At 37.6% G+C, this 16,406-nt stretch overlaps 1 protein-coding gene across 2 annotated transcripts in view; it reads left to right on the forward strand.

Moving 5' to 3' along the window:
• The window catches only part of GIPC2 (GIPC PDZ domain containing family member 2), a 96,751-nt gene extending 93,933 nt beyond the window's left edge, over positions 1 to 2,818 (forward strand). For both annotated transcript variants that reach the window (XM_021943303.2, XM_003892102.5), the window contains one exon: positions 1,145 to 2,818. In XM_021943303.2, coding sequence (XP_021798995.1) covers positions 1,145 to 1,296 — 152 coding nt within the window. In that variant the 3' untranslated portion in view covers positions 1,297 to 2,818. The remainder of the gene's footprint in view (positions 1 to 1,144) is intronic.
• Positions 2,819 to 16,406: the final 13,588 nt, after the last annotated feature.

Consider the following 16,406-nt stretch of genomic DNA (forward strand, 5'->3'; position numbering starts at 1 on the left):
CATCCCCATGCCCTCCTCACCACATCTGTACTCTCCTACCCCACGCCAGTCTGCCTGGCCATATAGAAGCCCTCCTTACCTTACTAGAGGTTTGATCCCTCTACCAGTTCACCACACCCCCACCCCACTTCTGCTCTGATCCTGGTGCCCTTCTGCAGGCCACATTCCTCCCTTTCTTCCTAGCCTGCCTTGTGTTAGGACTGAACTGATGGGAAGAGGCATAGCTTTTGTCTCTCCAGACCCTGTGGCTCATTCAGAGAAGTCATGCAAACTAGAATTAGTTCATCCTTAACCTGGAAGGAAAGGAGATGCTGGAGCTTTTCCCTGGGGCTTTGGCGTTTCCCTTTCACGTGGAGGTTTTCACCCAAGTCCCACGTCACATATACACAGTCTCTTTCTGGTTGCTGGTGCTTCTAGGGTGCTGAGTGGAAATCTGCTGAGCCTCCTGGGCTCCCAGGCAGCTGGGGCAAGTCCTAAGTACTCCTGAAGATGCTGGTTCCAAGACATAGAATATGGGACCCAGGCAACTTAGTAGAAAAACTGAACAAGGTCGCCACTTTCACGTTCTATCCCAAACTGGAGAGGGGCTCAGAAAAGGTACCTCGGTTCCACAGGTGGACTTATGTCTTCCTCTGCTTCTCCCCAGCTTGACTGCTGCAGTGCAAACTGTCATCCTTTGTCTTTTTGTCTTTGGGTAGGGAGGACTGGACTCCGCCTCAGCTGGGAGTTGGGGACTGGTGGAGGAGGGAGGGAGAGTAGTGACTATTAGGAGGTTGAGGAAGGGGTGTTCTTTAAGTTTCCTGCTAAGGTTAGTCACAGCCACAGGGTTTCTTTCAGGGGATATTGTTCTACTCTTGGGAATGCCAGAGGTTCCCAACTGACAGGCTCTAAGATTGGGTAGAGGGCAAGGGTAGCAGCTGCAAACCTGGGTGCAGTGGACAGACTGTTGAAAAGTATCTTTGCCACCTTGATGTGTGCGTGTGAGAGAGGGTATCTTACTGTTCTAATTTGCATTTAATTTTGCATTTAATTTGAAATATACTTATGTATGTTACTTTTAGCAAGTAATTTTCCTGTTGCCATTTTTCTCAGTCCTTTGATGCTATTTCATTTATCGTTAATTTTTTAATATTATTTTTGATAGCCACCACAATGTTTGAAGCTGGAAAGGACAAAGTTAATCCAGATGAATTTGCTGTGGCGCTTGACGAAACTCTTGGAGACTTTGCGTTCCCAGACGAATTTGTCTTTGATGTTTGGGGAGTCATTGGTGATGCCAAACGAAGAGGATTATGATGTGGACACTCCATCTCTGAAGAAACGACCTATCGTTCTTTTTTTTTCTTTTTTAAAAAGTCCCATAAGATCTGTTTTTGGACACCTTTACTAACTGTGGTTTAATTTCGTGTGTATGGAATATATTCTTTGAAATATAATTTTGGTAATTTTGATTTCTGGGCACTTTTTAATGTTACTGATGTAGTATGCTTAAGAGAAATGACCTAAATAAGGATAAATTGTAATATTCATTCAAAAGGATTTTAAAAGTAAGTTTTAAGGAGTATTTCTAGATAGATGATTTTCTTCTCCATTAATACCCATGCTTTGTTTTTCACATATAAATAGTTGATTTCAATAGCTTTGTAGTTTTTTTTTTTTTCAAAACCTTAATGTAAACTAGGACTGGAGTATGATTTACCTCATAGCATCTTCATTGTGTTATCCTAGTTTGAACAGGATATGTTCAGGCAATGAAAGGTGAATGATGCCCCTTATTGTTCTAGAAGCATTTTTTTTTTTTTTTGATTTTCTGAGTAAGGGAAGGAAGATTCCTGTGGCATGTTGATTTCTATGGCCAACTTTCTCTTTTTGTAAAACAAAGATTGATTGATTTTCTTGTATGCTTCTTTATACAAGCTCTTAAAACTTGTGGTTGAAATCTGTGCTGTGTCTCTGCATGTGTAAAAGAAAGGTAAAAAAAGAGGTAGGTAGGGTAGAACTACTTGAATTTGATTTTTTTCAGTCCTTAAAACATTATTTCTTTTTTTCACCCATAGCTACTTTTATGTTACTTTTATAAGCACTCCAGGGAAGATTTTATATTTTTTTGTAGAGTTTTTGGAAAGATATTTACTCAAAATAACTGTTTTAGAACTTTTTTTTTTTTTTTTTTTTTTTTTTTTTTTTTTTTTTGGTTAAACATCAGCACTTTTTAGTTCCTTAAACTTTAGAAGAGAGACTGTCAGAAATAGATTTCCTTCCAGTGGAAAGAAAGGAGGAAGGGAGAATTGAGAAAATATATTAGTCTATTATTTTAGAGTTCTAATGCACTCCTCTAAACCTCACATTGTAGAGAAAATTGAGGGTAAATGACTGTCTTATCACTCTTATTTGACATTTTATAGGTGTAAGAGAAATGGAAATGAATGGTTTCAACAAAGATCATTTAATACAGCAGAGCATGGTGTGACCAAGCATCTTTGTAAAGTGTTAGATGAAAAATGCTGTGTGCTGCCTTGGTAATCGGAAATAATAACCTGTTAGGGATGTATTCTAGGAAATCAGAAGTAGTTCTCTTTTCTTGCTGGGTTGTTGCTTAGATAACTCTTGTTTTCTGATAAAACTTTAGTTTTACTACCATCCACTCCTTTGTCAAATGAGTTTAATGCCATAAAGCTGATATTCTTTGTCTGATTAATTTGAAATCTGCACAGAAGCTGTTTTAGTCATTAATGTGTAACAAAAGTAGCTTATAGAATATGGATTTTCTTATTGCTGTTGCTTATCATTTGAAAATAAAATCTAGCTCAGGTTGTAACTTGTTGGTACTTGTTTAGTGAGTTCGTTTTGGAGGCTCTGAAATACTTATTAATTCTTAATATTACCTCTCTTGGAAAGACACAAAAAAAAGACCTGCTATTTTTAGGCATAAGATGACTTAGGAGGCCCATAGAAACATTCTAGTTTAAACAGCAACAACAAAATAAATTTATCAGCACTAGATATTAGATTTGAAATAAGTCATTGTTCATTATTGATGGATGTCAGTTTCTCCTTCCTTTTTGGGCGTGCATAAAGACACACTTGGTGTTGATTCCCTGTGATTTATGGAATGTCATTTTCACAATGATCTTTCTAGAATTTGTGTGTAAGGTTGTGATATCCTTGTACAGCTGTAACTATACTTGTCTGTTAGCATTCAGTGGACCATTATCATTACTGTCATCACATTACCTGGGCTTCAACTGGGCCCAAGTACTCTATATACTACCTGTAATAGGTTTTTCCTTGAAATATCTTTATCTTTCATATCTATAGCTAAACTGATAACAAGGTTAGTTTCTGTATGTCATTTTATTCCCATACTTGAAAATGCATGTATTTGTGAGCTTTCTGCCTTTTTGTAATGCTCAGTGCACAAAAAGGGTCTGCTTTTAGTGCAGTGACATGTAAGTGTGGGATACCCTTCAGCTTCAGTGAGACAAATCACTTTTTAAAAAACATTCCATTTTATTGACATCACTAGATGTTTTTAGGACCCCGTCCTTTTCTCTTTTTTGTAGGCTTTTTTTTTTTTTCAATGGAGGATGATTATTTTGTTTGTTCTTGATTTCCTTTTATTGAAACAGCATCTTCCTTCTTGCAGTGGCCACTAGGAGCACACAATGTGTTTTCTTTGATTGTGGCAGAAAATGCAAATGATAACGTTGAGCTCGATGAGGCCTTGAACATAGCTGAGCCCTAATCAGGTGTACATAGTCTGATGATTACAAATAGGTACATGTTGGGTTTCTGTGATGTTTCAAAAATATAATTATATAATTATGATGTAAACTCTTTAAGAATTCAAACATAAAAGCAATAATCAGGTAACCTCTATTTGGAGCTGCTATATCCAATATTGTGACTGAAAATTAACTAAAGAGAGATAATTTTTCAAATGATATATAATTTGCAGTATTTTCCCTTGTAACTTTAGCAAATACACATATTCCAAGTAAAACTTTATTTAGTCCCATGTTATCTATTTGTTTATTATTGACAGGGTCTCACTCTGTTGCCTAGGCGGGAGTGCAGGGGTTTGATCATGGCTCACTGCCGTCTTAACCTCCCCAGGCTCATGTGATCCTCCCACCTCACCCTCTCGAGCTGGGTCTATAGACATGCACCACCATGTCCAGCTAATTTTTGTACTTTTGTAGAGATGGGGTTTTGCCATGTTGCCCAGACTGGTTTCAAACTCCTAGGCTCAAGCAGTCTTCCCACCTTGGCCTCCCAAAGGGATTACAAGCATGAGCCACTGCACCCAGCCAGTTCCATGTTATTTATTGCTAGACCTTCATCACTTCGAGAGACTCCCTGGTCTCCTTCAGTTATCATTGCCTGTCTAGCATAGTAGCAAAATGAATTTCATCAGCAAAATGGAGTTTTCAACATAATGGTTCTTCTAAAAAGAGTTCAGTTATCAACCAAAGATGTAAAAGATTGATCATATAATGGCCCTTTTGCTCTGTGAGACATCTAAATATATATATGGATACCAATAGCATTGCCATTACTCTGGTGGAGATACTAGGTTAGAAGGACAGGTAAGTGTTTTACCCAAGCTATTAGTGAATAAAGACATAGGAGATGCTATTCAACTCACAGTTCCAAGTATTAGTGCCCTGTATAAAATGCACATTTATTGTCTTCTTGACACAGATTGAAGGAGATAAAGTAATTACAAGTTCTTACACATGTCATGGTGATAAAATGTTTCTAAAATTGTGAAGTGTACAAAATGGCACAGCCTGTTCCTACTCTATTACCTGAAAACGTAGTTCTAAGAAATGACTCATGGTTATTATCTGCTAGGAGTGTGAAAATTGAATGTGACGTCTTTAATTCAAATGGATACAGTCTTCCTAAGACTTAAATATAACCATATATATTTTTCAAGCAGTAACAAAAAGGAGAAATTTGGAAAAATTTCTTAAAGGTAGTTTTGAGTCAATATTTAATGTTTTGAACTGTTTGTGCCATGCAATAGTATTGACTATATTCTATTCTATATTTGTGGGAACAAAAGGTTTTTCTTTTTTAATGAAAATCATTACTTAAACTTTAAAAACTTTTTTGAGATTGAAATTTGAAGGTCTCAATATATGAAATTGTAAATTATATTTTGGTACCATTCTAAAATGTATTGTTTACCACATTTATATTGATAGATGTACAGATTTAGTCATATGTTGATCAAAAAGTGAATTATTTGTAAAGCTATTATATATATATATATTTTTAAATTTTTATTTATTTTTATTTTTGTTTTGTTTTATTTTTGAGATGGAGTTTCACTCTTGTTGCCCAGACTGGAGTGCAGTGGTGCATTCTTGGCTCACTGCAACCCCCGCCTCCAGGGTTCGAGCAATTCTCCTGCCTCAGCCTCCCGAGTAGCTGGGATTACAGGCACCTCCCACCATGCCTGACTAATTAATTATATTTAAAATATGACTCCTTAAAATAAGAAGTTTTTCATGAAAAAAGTGATGACTATTTTCATTATAGAGTTAGGGTTTTAATAATTTTGGACTCTTTCATATTGTTTAAATAAATGATAAGGATAACAAATGTGATTGTTTAGGCCTTTACGTTTTTAACATTCTTTGGTGTATTTTTTCTTAACATATTTTATACAAGGTATAACCTCTAAGTTCTATTTAAAATCCCCAAATTATTTGCCTTGATTCAGTAAAATTGCATAGATAAGCACTGCCATAATACTGTTAATATAAAATAGTCATAAGCTGTTTCTGTTATAAGGTGGAGGTTTACCCAGGGTGACACTTTATTCTTTGTTCCTTCATTCAACAAGTATTGTGGCAGTAGTTTCCAAACAGTAGTGTAAGTCAATAAGTAGAAGAAATGTCAACCTATAGTTGTTAGGTAGTATGCCTTTGGGATTTATTGTCTTCATTGGTACAGCTTGAAAGCCCTATTAGAGCTGTTGGAAATCCTTGCAAATACTATGCTAATTCCATATGTTAAGGGGGCGGCCCAGCAATCTGCATTTTGACACATCCTCCAGGTGATCCTAATGGAGGTGAATCCTGGACCTTTACTTTGAGGTCTCTGAAGGCCCTGACCTAGCACTACGGTGAGAAGATAGACATGACTTCGAGAACTTATGATCTATCAAGGTAAGCAGAGACATGAAGAGATTTCTAATACAATCAGAGAAGTGCTAACATGGACTATAAGGTAGTATGGCAAAAAGCTGCCTATGACAGTAGGATAGCTCTTAATTTTACAAAGTAGCCAATTTTCTAAATATAACTTGGTATGCTGGAATAATTGGTTACCTTAGTGAAATAGACTTCTTGATTGACACACTCTGGATTAACCCATCAGTTTACATGCAGTGTTTGATGCTTACCAATGATACCAATACATATTAGCTGTTTACTTACCCTTGTTAGGTATTTTATCCTCTTCTAGTTTTGCAGACGAGGATCTTCTGAAACAATGGTTTTCAAAGAACATTTTTGCTTTTCGTGGAATGGACTTGGTATGTACAATTAAGAAAACTGGCCTCTCTCAGAGATAATAAGTGCTGTGGTTTTGATTTGGAAAAAGCTAAGCTTATAAAAATGCTACTCTAATTCTCCTTGTCTAGATTTTTGCTTAGCGAGCATCCCTTCATGTATGAGATAGGATACTGAACACGATTTATGCTTTATCTTATATGTCATCTGAAAAACAATGTTTCTGATTTTTAAAAATTATAGATTCAATGAATTAGTTTAGCCTTGGAAAGTGGTTTCCCTAAAAGTTAGAATTTCTACCCCCTTGCGGTTCAGATAGGTTATTATATACATAATTTGATTAGTTTTAATTCTTAACAACTATTCAGTGAAAAGTAAATGGAAATATAAAAATGAAATACACCAAGTACTTTCTTTTCTATAAAGCAAAACATGACCTCTTCTGCAGTAGCACTGGAGAAAAATGCAGAAATAAAATCCTGCAAATTCATGGAATGGTGAAAGAATGCTGTGATATTTGAGAGAAGGTCCACAGGCACATCATAACTATCTTCCAGCAACATCCCTCCTTTCTTACTCTTTTCTTTGCTGGCTCTCTTCTTTATTCAACTTCCCTCCATGGAGGCTCCTCAGGCCTCTGACCTGGGTTCCTTTCCCCCCCCCCACCCTCTTTTCTTAGGTGACTCATTTATTCCCATGGCTTTTAACATCTTTATGTTTATGACTCCACAGTATATATCCACAGTCCTGACCTCTCCTCTGAGCTCTGAACTCAATTCCACTTCTTCCTTGACATCTCCACTCGTCTTGAAATTTTAGCCTGTCCAGGATGGAACTTTAGATTTTTCTTAAAAATTTTGTTTCCTTCAGTTTTCTCTGACAGGAAATGGCATCACAATTCCCCTCACTGCTCCTTCACCTGCTGCACCAAATGCATCAGCAAGTTCTTTTCATTGTGTCTCCAAACTACTTCCCCAATATGGCCCTTCCTCTCGGTTTCACTGTCACATCTTCACATCTCTGGGCTGCTGCTCCTTTTTCAGCTCCTGCCCTCCTCCATTTTGGACTGTGAAAATGCTGTGGCAGGACATGAGGGTGCAGCTTTTTTTTTTTTTTCCCTAAGTGAGAATGTAAATGTCTCATTTCTTTCTTCTCTGGAAGGGCTTGATATTAAGCCCCTCTGTCTCTGAGGGAAGGGACTCTTGTTTTTGGATGATTCATCTTCTGCTACTGTAGGGCGCACAGAATCTACTGTGAGAAAGCTGGAAGGACGGAGGAGGCAAAAGGAAGAACTTTCACAGGTGTAGGCTAAAGGCTATAAATAACTTTGTGTGTGTGTGTGTGTGTGTATGTGTAGGATGGGGAGAGAGAATGATGCCTGTAGACATTCAAATAGAGGAAGACTGTTTCTTGTTTTTTCATAGGCATATTGTGGCCACATGGAGTGTTTAGACAGACAGGAACAAAAGTCTGCAAAAGCTTCCTGATCTCTCAGCACGGCACGGAACAGAAGCAGTAAGACCCGTAGTGACCACAGTGAGGGGTGGTATTTGAGCACTGTTAGGGTTCTTGGAAACAGAAACAATAGGGTGGAGATACACATACAGCTCCAAACAGAAACAATAGGATGGAGATACACGCGCACACACACACACACACACACGTATGTATATATATAGATGTACATAATATAGATATACACATACATCTCCGCATATATACCCACACAAAGACAAATATATAAATATGAACATTATAGGAGTTGGTTATAGAGGCTAAGTCCCCAAAAGTCTGTTGTCTACAGCCCCGAGAACCAGGAAAGCCAGTGGTGTAATTCAATGTGAGTCCTAAAGCCTGAGAATAAAGGTGAGGATTTTGTTTGTCAGCAGCTTTGCCTGTTAACTGCCCAGCAGGAGTGTCACCCCATCAGCCTAGACTTTTTTGGCTTATATCTGTGGATGCCCCACTCCCAGCCTCTTTATTTGCAATGACATGACCTAACACTCGAAAGACTTAGAAAAAAAGAGGTGATTCCCTGGACACCTGGTGGAATGGTGGGGAAACCTTTGTGCCTGTGCTTGGGAGACTGACCTAAACTAGCATGAGAACCCTGTCTGGGACATGAGAGAATGATCCTTTCTGCTACATGTTAATGGGATCACATCCCTCCTCTTCAAGTTTCTTTAGTAGCCTCTACAGCCCTGTCCACCCTATTGCCACACTCCCCCTAGCTCTATGCTCTGGTTACATTGAACTTCCTTTCACTTTCAAAATCTTACATTTCTTAGAGCTTTTTCACTTGCTGTTTTCTTTGCCTTGAACACCCTTCCTCTTTTTGCATGCCCAAGTCCTTGTCTTCCTTTGGCTGTTAGTTTAAATGCCACTTCTTTGGAGAAGGCTGTCTTGATCTTCTCCCTTCCCTTGTTCTCTGTGTTCTCTATTTCAGCCCTTGTTTGTTTCCATCATAACACATCGCTGTTTGTAATTATTTTATTAGTAGGCTTTCTGTGCTATTCTGTACTTGAATATCATTCTCAGGATGGGATCATTTCTGTCTTCCTCACTGTTGTAGCTGCAGCAATTAGCATGGAGCCTGGTGTATATTGAACACTTAAAAAGTTGTTGATGAGGAACTCAAATATTTGTTGAATGCTTACTGAGTGCCCAGCACAGGAAATGGCTCACCTCACCTCATCTTTACTAACCCTTGAAGTAGGTAAGGATTACCCCCACTTTAAACGTGAAAAAACAGGTCCAGAGCAATTAAATTATTTGCTCTAGGGCACATATTTGGTTAGTGGCAAAGACAGGATTTGAACCTGGTTTTAAGTCCTGAATTCTCTCCAAAGTTGATTCTGTTAATATTTTACCAGAACAATGTAAAATGTACTACTCACTTGACTAAGAAGGTTGGGTAGGGGATTAAACCCTGGAGACCAAAGTTATAGATTCAATTAACTACTCTCTATAGCCTGAGTAAGGGAATAGCTTCACAGCGGTCAGGCCAACACAAAGTAGATTTACATGGTTATGTGATGGATTTTAGGTTAGAAATCATATGCTCAAGGACTTCAGTGATTCTTTAGGTTTGAAAATATGAATATTAGTAATTATTTTCAGGATTTTCTTAAAACCCTGTGGTCACTGGCATAATACATTCTTGCTAATATGGCTTAAGGAAAAAGATTAACACAAGAAAGGTTCTGACCATTTCTAGGAGAATGAGGATGAGGCCTGGCCTTAGAATCCTTCCAAGCTTCTTCTGGTTAAGGTGATTTCATAGTTTAATTGATTTGACTTGGACAGTGGGTATTTTGCTTTCTGGAGTCATTGTTGTTTATGTTTCAGAAAAGGATTATTTCTGTGTTCTTTAGGCTTTTTTATGATGTTATGAAAGAAAATTTTAAGAAGTAGCACCTTATTATCAAATACTTTGTGTGCCATTTACCAGTTGAAAATGGCATTAGCATTTGAGGTTTCATGGACCATGGAAGGTTATTAACCACTTATAAAATTCTGAGATATTTAAGTTCTGAGAGATGAATTGGGAAGTTATATTGCTTCAGAAGCCCACTTCTGGACTAAAACTCTAATTTGTATGCTGAAGGGATGAGTTTGTAGAGATGATTCTAAATTCCCTTAATATATTTCCTACTCAATGCTTTCCTATACATAAAGTCAGTCAATTTCAACATATTAACTTGTGAGTTAATGAATAAGGAATACTCATGAGGCTTCCCTCAATATTGAACTCAGACTGTAACTGTGTAGATTTAAAAAATGAAATCAATCATGTTCCTTTCCAGAGAATCAAATATTCATTTGTAATGGGGACATGTTTATTGAATTCCAATTTGAATGAGGTCCGGGGAAATTCTGAAATAGGAAGATAGACTGAAATAGAGACAGTGGCATTCTAAAGAGGGCTCATTCTGAAATCCTATGGAATGTTTCTGTGGTTTTTCTTTTTGACTTTTTTGATAAACATAAGCACTTTGGTTTATTCTTTTAAAATTAAGTAGCTATATTCCAGAAAGATTATTGCAGATGATCTAATGTTTATTTCACTAATTAGAAGGAGATTTCCCACTGTGTCACAACACCAAATGGCCTAGTATGGCAGAAATTAATTCACTAGGCTGTTTCTTTTTTCTACCTTGGCTGACCAGTAGGTGGCATTGCCTGCCCTGGCTGCCTCTTCAAGTCTGTCTGGGAACCTGAATAACCAGTGAAGCATTTGTTGTATTCTTGTATCCATTCTGATTTGTCCAGTCTGAGTCTTGAATTCATTCGTGATCCTGCTAAGGATCGCCCCTTGACAACTAAAGTGTCTTTGATACCCAGATAGCTTCTTTTCCAAATCTCGGGGATTATAATCACATAGTCCCAGAGGGTATTCAGAGTGAATGACTAATTCTACCTAACCAACCAAGGTTCCTCTAGACCTGAGAGGCGAAGAAATGACTGAGTGCTGCAGTGCTTCACAGGTGATTATGGTTAATATTCTGTGAAAGTTATAGATGACTTCATACCAAGCATAAAATTAAATAGGTACATTAATATCTTTAAAACCTTGTTCATGACTTTAAAACTTTTAAATGAGATTCAAGCAAACAGTTGATTGTGAATTAAATTGTCCTTTGCTTGAATAAAGTTGAACTTCTTTGCATTTATTAATCAATATTAGATGATAAATCACATCACAAAAGTCTTTATTTTGTTGAGATAAAATTATGGCCAGACATCGACTCATAAGATGACTGTTTCGACAGCTCTCAGTTGAGCTAACTTTTTCTTCTTTCTGATGTTTTTCAGATTCAAGTAAATTACTAACACTTTTGAGCTATAACACTGTGTATTCCTTTACTTATTGTATATTAGCTCTATTATCATCTGCTGTTACTTGGGAGACTCATTAGCTATAGTTAAATGACATTTGTTAGAAACAAGAGTTTTTAAAGTTAGAACCATAATGGTTTCTAAAATTATAAAAATATAAAACTTCTTCCTAATTGACCATATTTACCAGTTCTTGACCTAGGGACTGTATGAATGACTTCGTGCTGTGGTATGAGGTAGAGTTGCCTGTAAGAGAAGCAACTGAATCACTAATCAGTACCCTCAAGTTAGAATGTTTTCTCTGAGCTTTATAACTGGATGTGGCATATTAGAGGATTACAGGGAATAGCAGAGACATAAAAGCAAAGGGGAAGATGAAGGGAATCAGTGGCTTCTAGAGAGTTTCCCTTCACTACACCTACTGAAAAGCCCTGTTGTAACCATTGATCTTATTTTAAATGTCTGAATTCTTCATATTGCTTTGATAATAAGGATTTCATAATTTCTGGAGCTTAGTAATTGGTTCCAGGAGTAGCATAGACAATTAGGTGGTGAATGTCAGACATTAAATTTTTGTTAGATTTATTAACATAGCAGATTTGTGGCTCATTTTTACACCACTGTGTTTTCTCTGTCCACAGTGTTTTATTAGGTATGGCATGTTCCTCCTAATTGGAACCAAATATCCCAACCAAACATCAGAAATGGATTTTAGTAGCCTGTGAGAAATCATGTTCTAATGGACAGTCACAGGGGGCTATCTATGTGCCTCATTTTCTATGGATCTGGAGAATTATGACTCATCTCTTTGAAGCCACAGAAAATCTCCACTTTGGGCATCAGTCTCATTGCCCTTGAGAGAGTATGCTTCTTTTGATGATCTGGGGACCTCTTATTGTTTCTGGGCCTGATATACGGAATTGTATATAAACCATACTATTAGTCAGGATTCAGTGACAGAGAACAGAATCTACCCTGTTTTAAGCAGGAAGGGATTTAGTATAGTTTATTAAACAAACCCCATAATTATTAGTAGGACTCAAGAGAAGACGCTAAGCTGAGAAGACAGACACTACGATGAATTCCCAAAGCCTTAGTCCCCAGGTGGGCTACTGAAGGAGCTGCTGCTCTGGTCAGGAAGCTTCTCCTGCTGAAGTGGTACCAACTCTGGTACCATACCAGTTCTGCTCTGTCTACACTAGCACAGGCAATGCCTCATACCTGATCTTTCTCATGATTAACTCACTTCTGAAGTCAAGTCTTGAGTGCATGTGACTGACAAAACTTTAATCATATCCAGAACCCATAACTGCAAGGAAATCTGGGAAAGGTCAGCTTTAGGTTTTTGGCCATGATCGTATATGGATAACACGAGGAGACTGGATTAGATGGTGAGCATGCCAATCTCTATATATTTTTTTGCCATTACCAGTGGTCTGTATGTAAGTCAGACCAACTCAAACTTACTTTCCAAATTGGTAAAAATCTATTCATCCAGACTTTCTTTTTTGGCATGATGGATAGTAACCAGATAGCCAGAACATTTTATATAGGTTGGTAAACTATTTGTTCTTTTTTAATGCTGCTATGCTTCTCCTTTTAAATAAAATCAGTACTTTAGTGAATAAGAAATAGCTAACATCTCTTTTGAGGCATATGTGAAAGTTGGTGAAGGTAGCTATTGGACACAGGATAAAACAGTACCACCCAAGCAGACACCATTGCCTTAAGACAACATCATCTATATTAGAGGATTTTATTCTTGAAGACATAAAGTAAACGTGAACTTCAAAGATTAATTGTTTTGGTGACTATAACCTTATAGTACAGTTTGAAATCAGGTAGTGTGATGTCTCCAGATTTGTTCTTTTTGCTTAGTCTTGCTTTGGCTATGTGGGCTCTTTTTTGGTTCCATATGAATTTTAGAATTGTTTTTTCTTTTCTTTTTTTTTTTTTTTTTGAGACGGAGTCTCGCTCTGTCGCCCAGGCTGGAGTGCAGTGGCGTGATCTCGGCTCACTGCAAGCTCCGCCTCCCGGGTTCACGCCATTCTCCTGCCTCAGCCTCCCCAGTAGCTGGGACTACAGGCGCCCGCTGCCACGCCCGGCTAATTTTTTGTATTTTTAGTAGAGACGGGGTTTCACCGTGTTTGCCAGGATGGTCTCGATCTCGTGACCTCGTGATCCGCCCACCTCGGCCTCCCAAAGTGCTGGGATTACAGGCGTGAGCCACCGCGCCTGGCCTAGAATTGTTTTTTCTAACTCCGTGAAGAAAGTTGATGGTATTTTGATGGGGGTTGTGTTGAATTTGTAGATTGCTTTTGGTAGTATGGTCATTTTTCGCAATATTGATTCTACCCATCCATGAGCATGGGATGTGTTTCCATTTGTTTGGGTTGTCTGTGATTTCTTTCAGCAGTGTTTTGTAGTTTTCCTTGTAGAGGTCTTTCACCTCCTTGGTTAGGTATATTCCTAAGTATTTTATTTTATTTTTTTTTGCAGCTATTGTAAAAGCGGATGAGTTCTTGATCTGATTCTCTGCTTGGTTGCTGTTGTTGTATAGAAGCATGGTACTGGTATAAAAACAGGCACATAGACCAATGAAACAGAAGAGAGAACCTAGAAATAAACCCAAATACTTACAGCCAACTGATCTTTGACAAAGCAAACAAAACATAAAGTGGGGAAAGGACACTTTTCAACAAATGGTGCTGGGATAATTGGCTAGTCACATGTAGGAGAATGAAACTGGATCCTTATCTCTCACCTTAATCAACTCAAGATGGATTAAAACCTTAAATCTAAGACCTAAAACTATAAAAATTGTAGAAGATAACATTGGAAAAACCCTTCTCAACATTGGCTTAGGCAAGGATTTCATGCCCAAGAACCCAAGAACAAATGCAATAAAAACAAAGATAAATAGTTGGGACTTAATTAAAAGAAAGAGCTTTTGCATGGCAAAAATAACAGTCAGCAGAGTAAACAGACAACCCACAGAGTGGGAGAAAATCTTCACAATCTATATATCTGACAAATGACTAATATCCAGAATCTACAACAAACTCAAATCAGTAAGACAAAAACAATCCCATCAAAAAGTGGGCTGAGGACATGAACAGACAATTCTCCAAAGAAGATATACAAATGGCCAACGAACATATGAAAAAATGTTCAACATCACTAATGATCAGGGAAATGCAAATCAAAACCACAATGTGATACCACCTTACTCCTGCAAGAATGGCCATAATAAAAAAATAAAAAAACAGTAGATGTTGATGTGGCTACAGTGATCAGGGAACACTTCTACACTGCTGGTGGGAATGTAAACTGCTACAGTCAATTTGGAAAACTGTGGAGATTCCTTAAAGAACTAAAAGTAGAATTACCATTTGATCCAGCAATCCCACTACTGAGTATCTACCCAAAGGAAAATAAGTCATTATACAAAAATGATACTTGCATACGTATGTTTATAGCAGCACAGTTCGTAATTGCAAAATCGTGGAACCAACCCAAATGCCCATCAATCAATGAGTGGATAAAGAAACTGTGGTATATACATACAATGGAATATTACTCAGCCATAAAAAGGAATTAATTAATGGCATTTGCACTGACCTAGATGAGATTGGAGACTATTATGCTAAGTGAAGTAACTCAGGAATGGAAAATGAAACATTGTAAGTTCTCATTGATATGTGGGAGCTAAGTTAGGAGGACGCAAAGCCGTAAGAATGCTACAGTGGACTTTGGGGACTTGTGGGGAAAGAGTGGGAGGGGGGCTAGGGATGAAAGACTACAAATAGGATACAGTGTATACTGCTTGGGTGATGGGTGCACCAAAATCTCGTAAATCACCACTGAAGAACTTATGTAACCAGATACCACCTGTACCCCAATAACCTATGGAAACACACACACACACATACACACAGATTGTTGAGTTGTGTGGCATGTGGCATCTTGTTGGTACACACCTTTCTCTGCATTTCTCTTTGGTGATATGGCACATATTGGGGCTACTTTTAGTTTGGGACTCGCTGGGAAACCATCTGCTGTGTTTTTGTTTTGTTTCAGTTGTATTTTAGTTGCCTTATTGAGTGACTGAAGTGTTCCAGTTTTCTTTTCTTGAAAAAAATCCTTTGTTCTGATACAAAGTCTTTTACTTGAAAGAATTTTATTAGGCTGACCTCATTATTACAGAGTATCTCAATGCAAAGGATATAGAAAAATCATATTAAAGAACTAATAGGCTTTTAACTGATTTAAATGAGCAAAGCCCTTTTTTTGCTTCCTTCTTGTCCATGCTCAAGCATCTTCCCAATCCCAATAAATTACATATTTACTTTCCAAATTGGATTTCACAGGCAATGGTAAATATTAGTGATATTCTCCTTTATTTACTGTAAGAACTGATCCAATTGAACGCTTTTTCCCCTTCGGTTATTCTAGACACTGACTCTTAATTAGTGAAATTCTATCCCTGATTATTTGATTGTCGAGGCACTAGTTCAGCCATTCTCATAATGGATATTTTCACTTTTGTTTTAAAAACCATAGATAATGTCATGTTTTAAATGTCCTATACACTGAGAAATTCTTACTGCTGTAAATCTCTTGGCTCTAAGATGTAAAAGCAGCAGTGTAAGTGAAAATATCATTGCATATCATTTAATGTACTACAGAACAAGCCCTGCACTTAGAATTTCATTTTGGCAAGAAAATGTTATATAACATTTTAAAACTGAAATGTACAACATTTTCAGTTTTAGGAAAAGTCTGGGATTTCCTAAGCCTATCCCTCTTGACACGTTGTGGTGAAGGTTTTGGTATCTTTTTTTTTTTTTTTTTTGAGATGGAGTCTCACTGTCGCCCAGGCTGGAGTGCAGTGGTGCTATCTTGCTCACTGCAACCTCTGTCTCATGGATTCAAGTGATTTTCCTGCCTCAGCCTCCCGAGTAGCTGGGATTACAGGTGTGTGCCACCATGCCTTTCTAATTTTTCTATTTTTAGCAGAGATGGGGTTTCACCATGTTG

Source organism: Papio anubis, chromosome 1 (assembly GCF_008728515.1).
Source record: "Papio anubis isolate 15944 chromosome 1, Panubis1.0, whole genome shotgun sequence".
Taxonomy (NCBI): domain Eukaryota; kingdom Metazoa; phylum Chordata; class Mammalia; order Primates; family Cercopithecidae; genus Papio; species Papio anubis.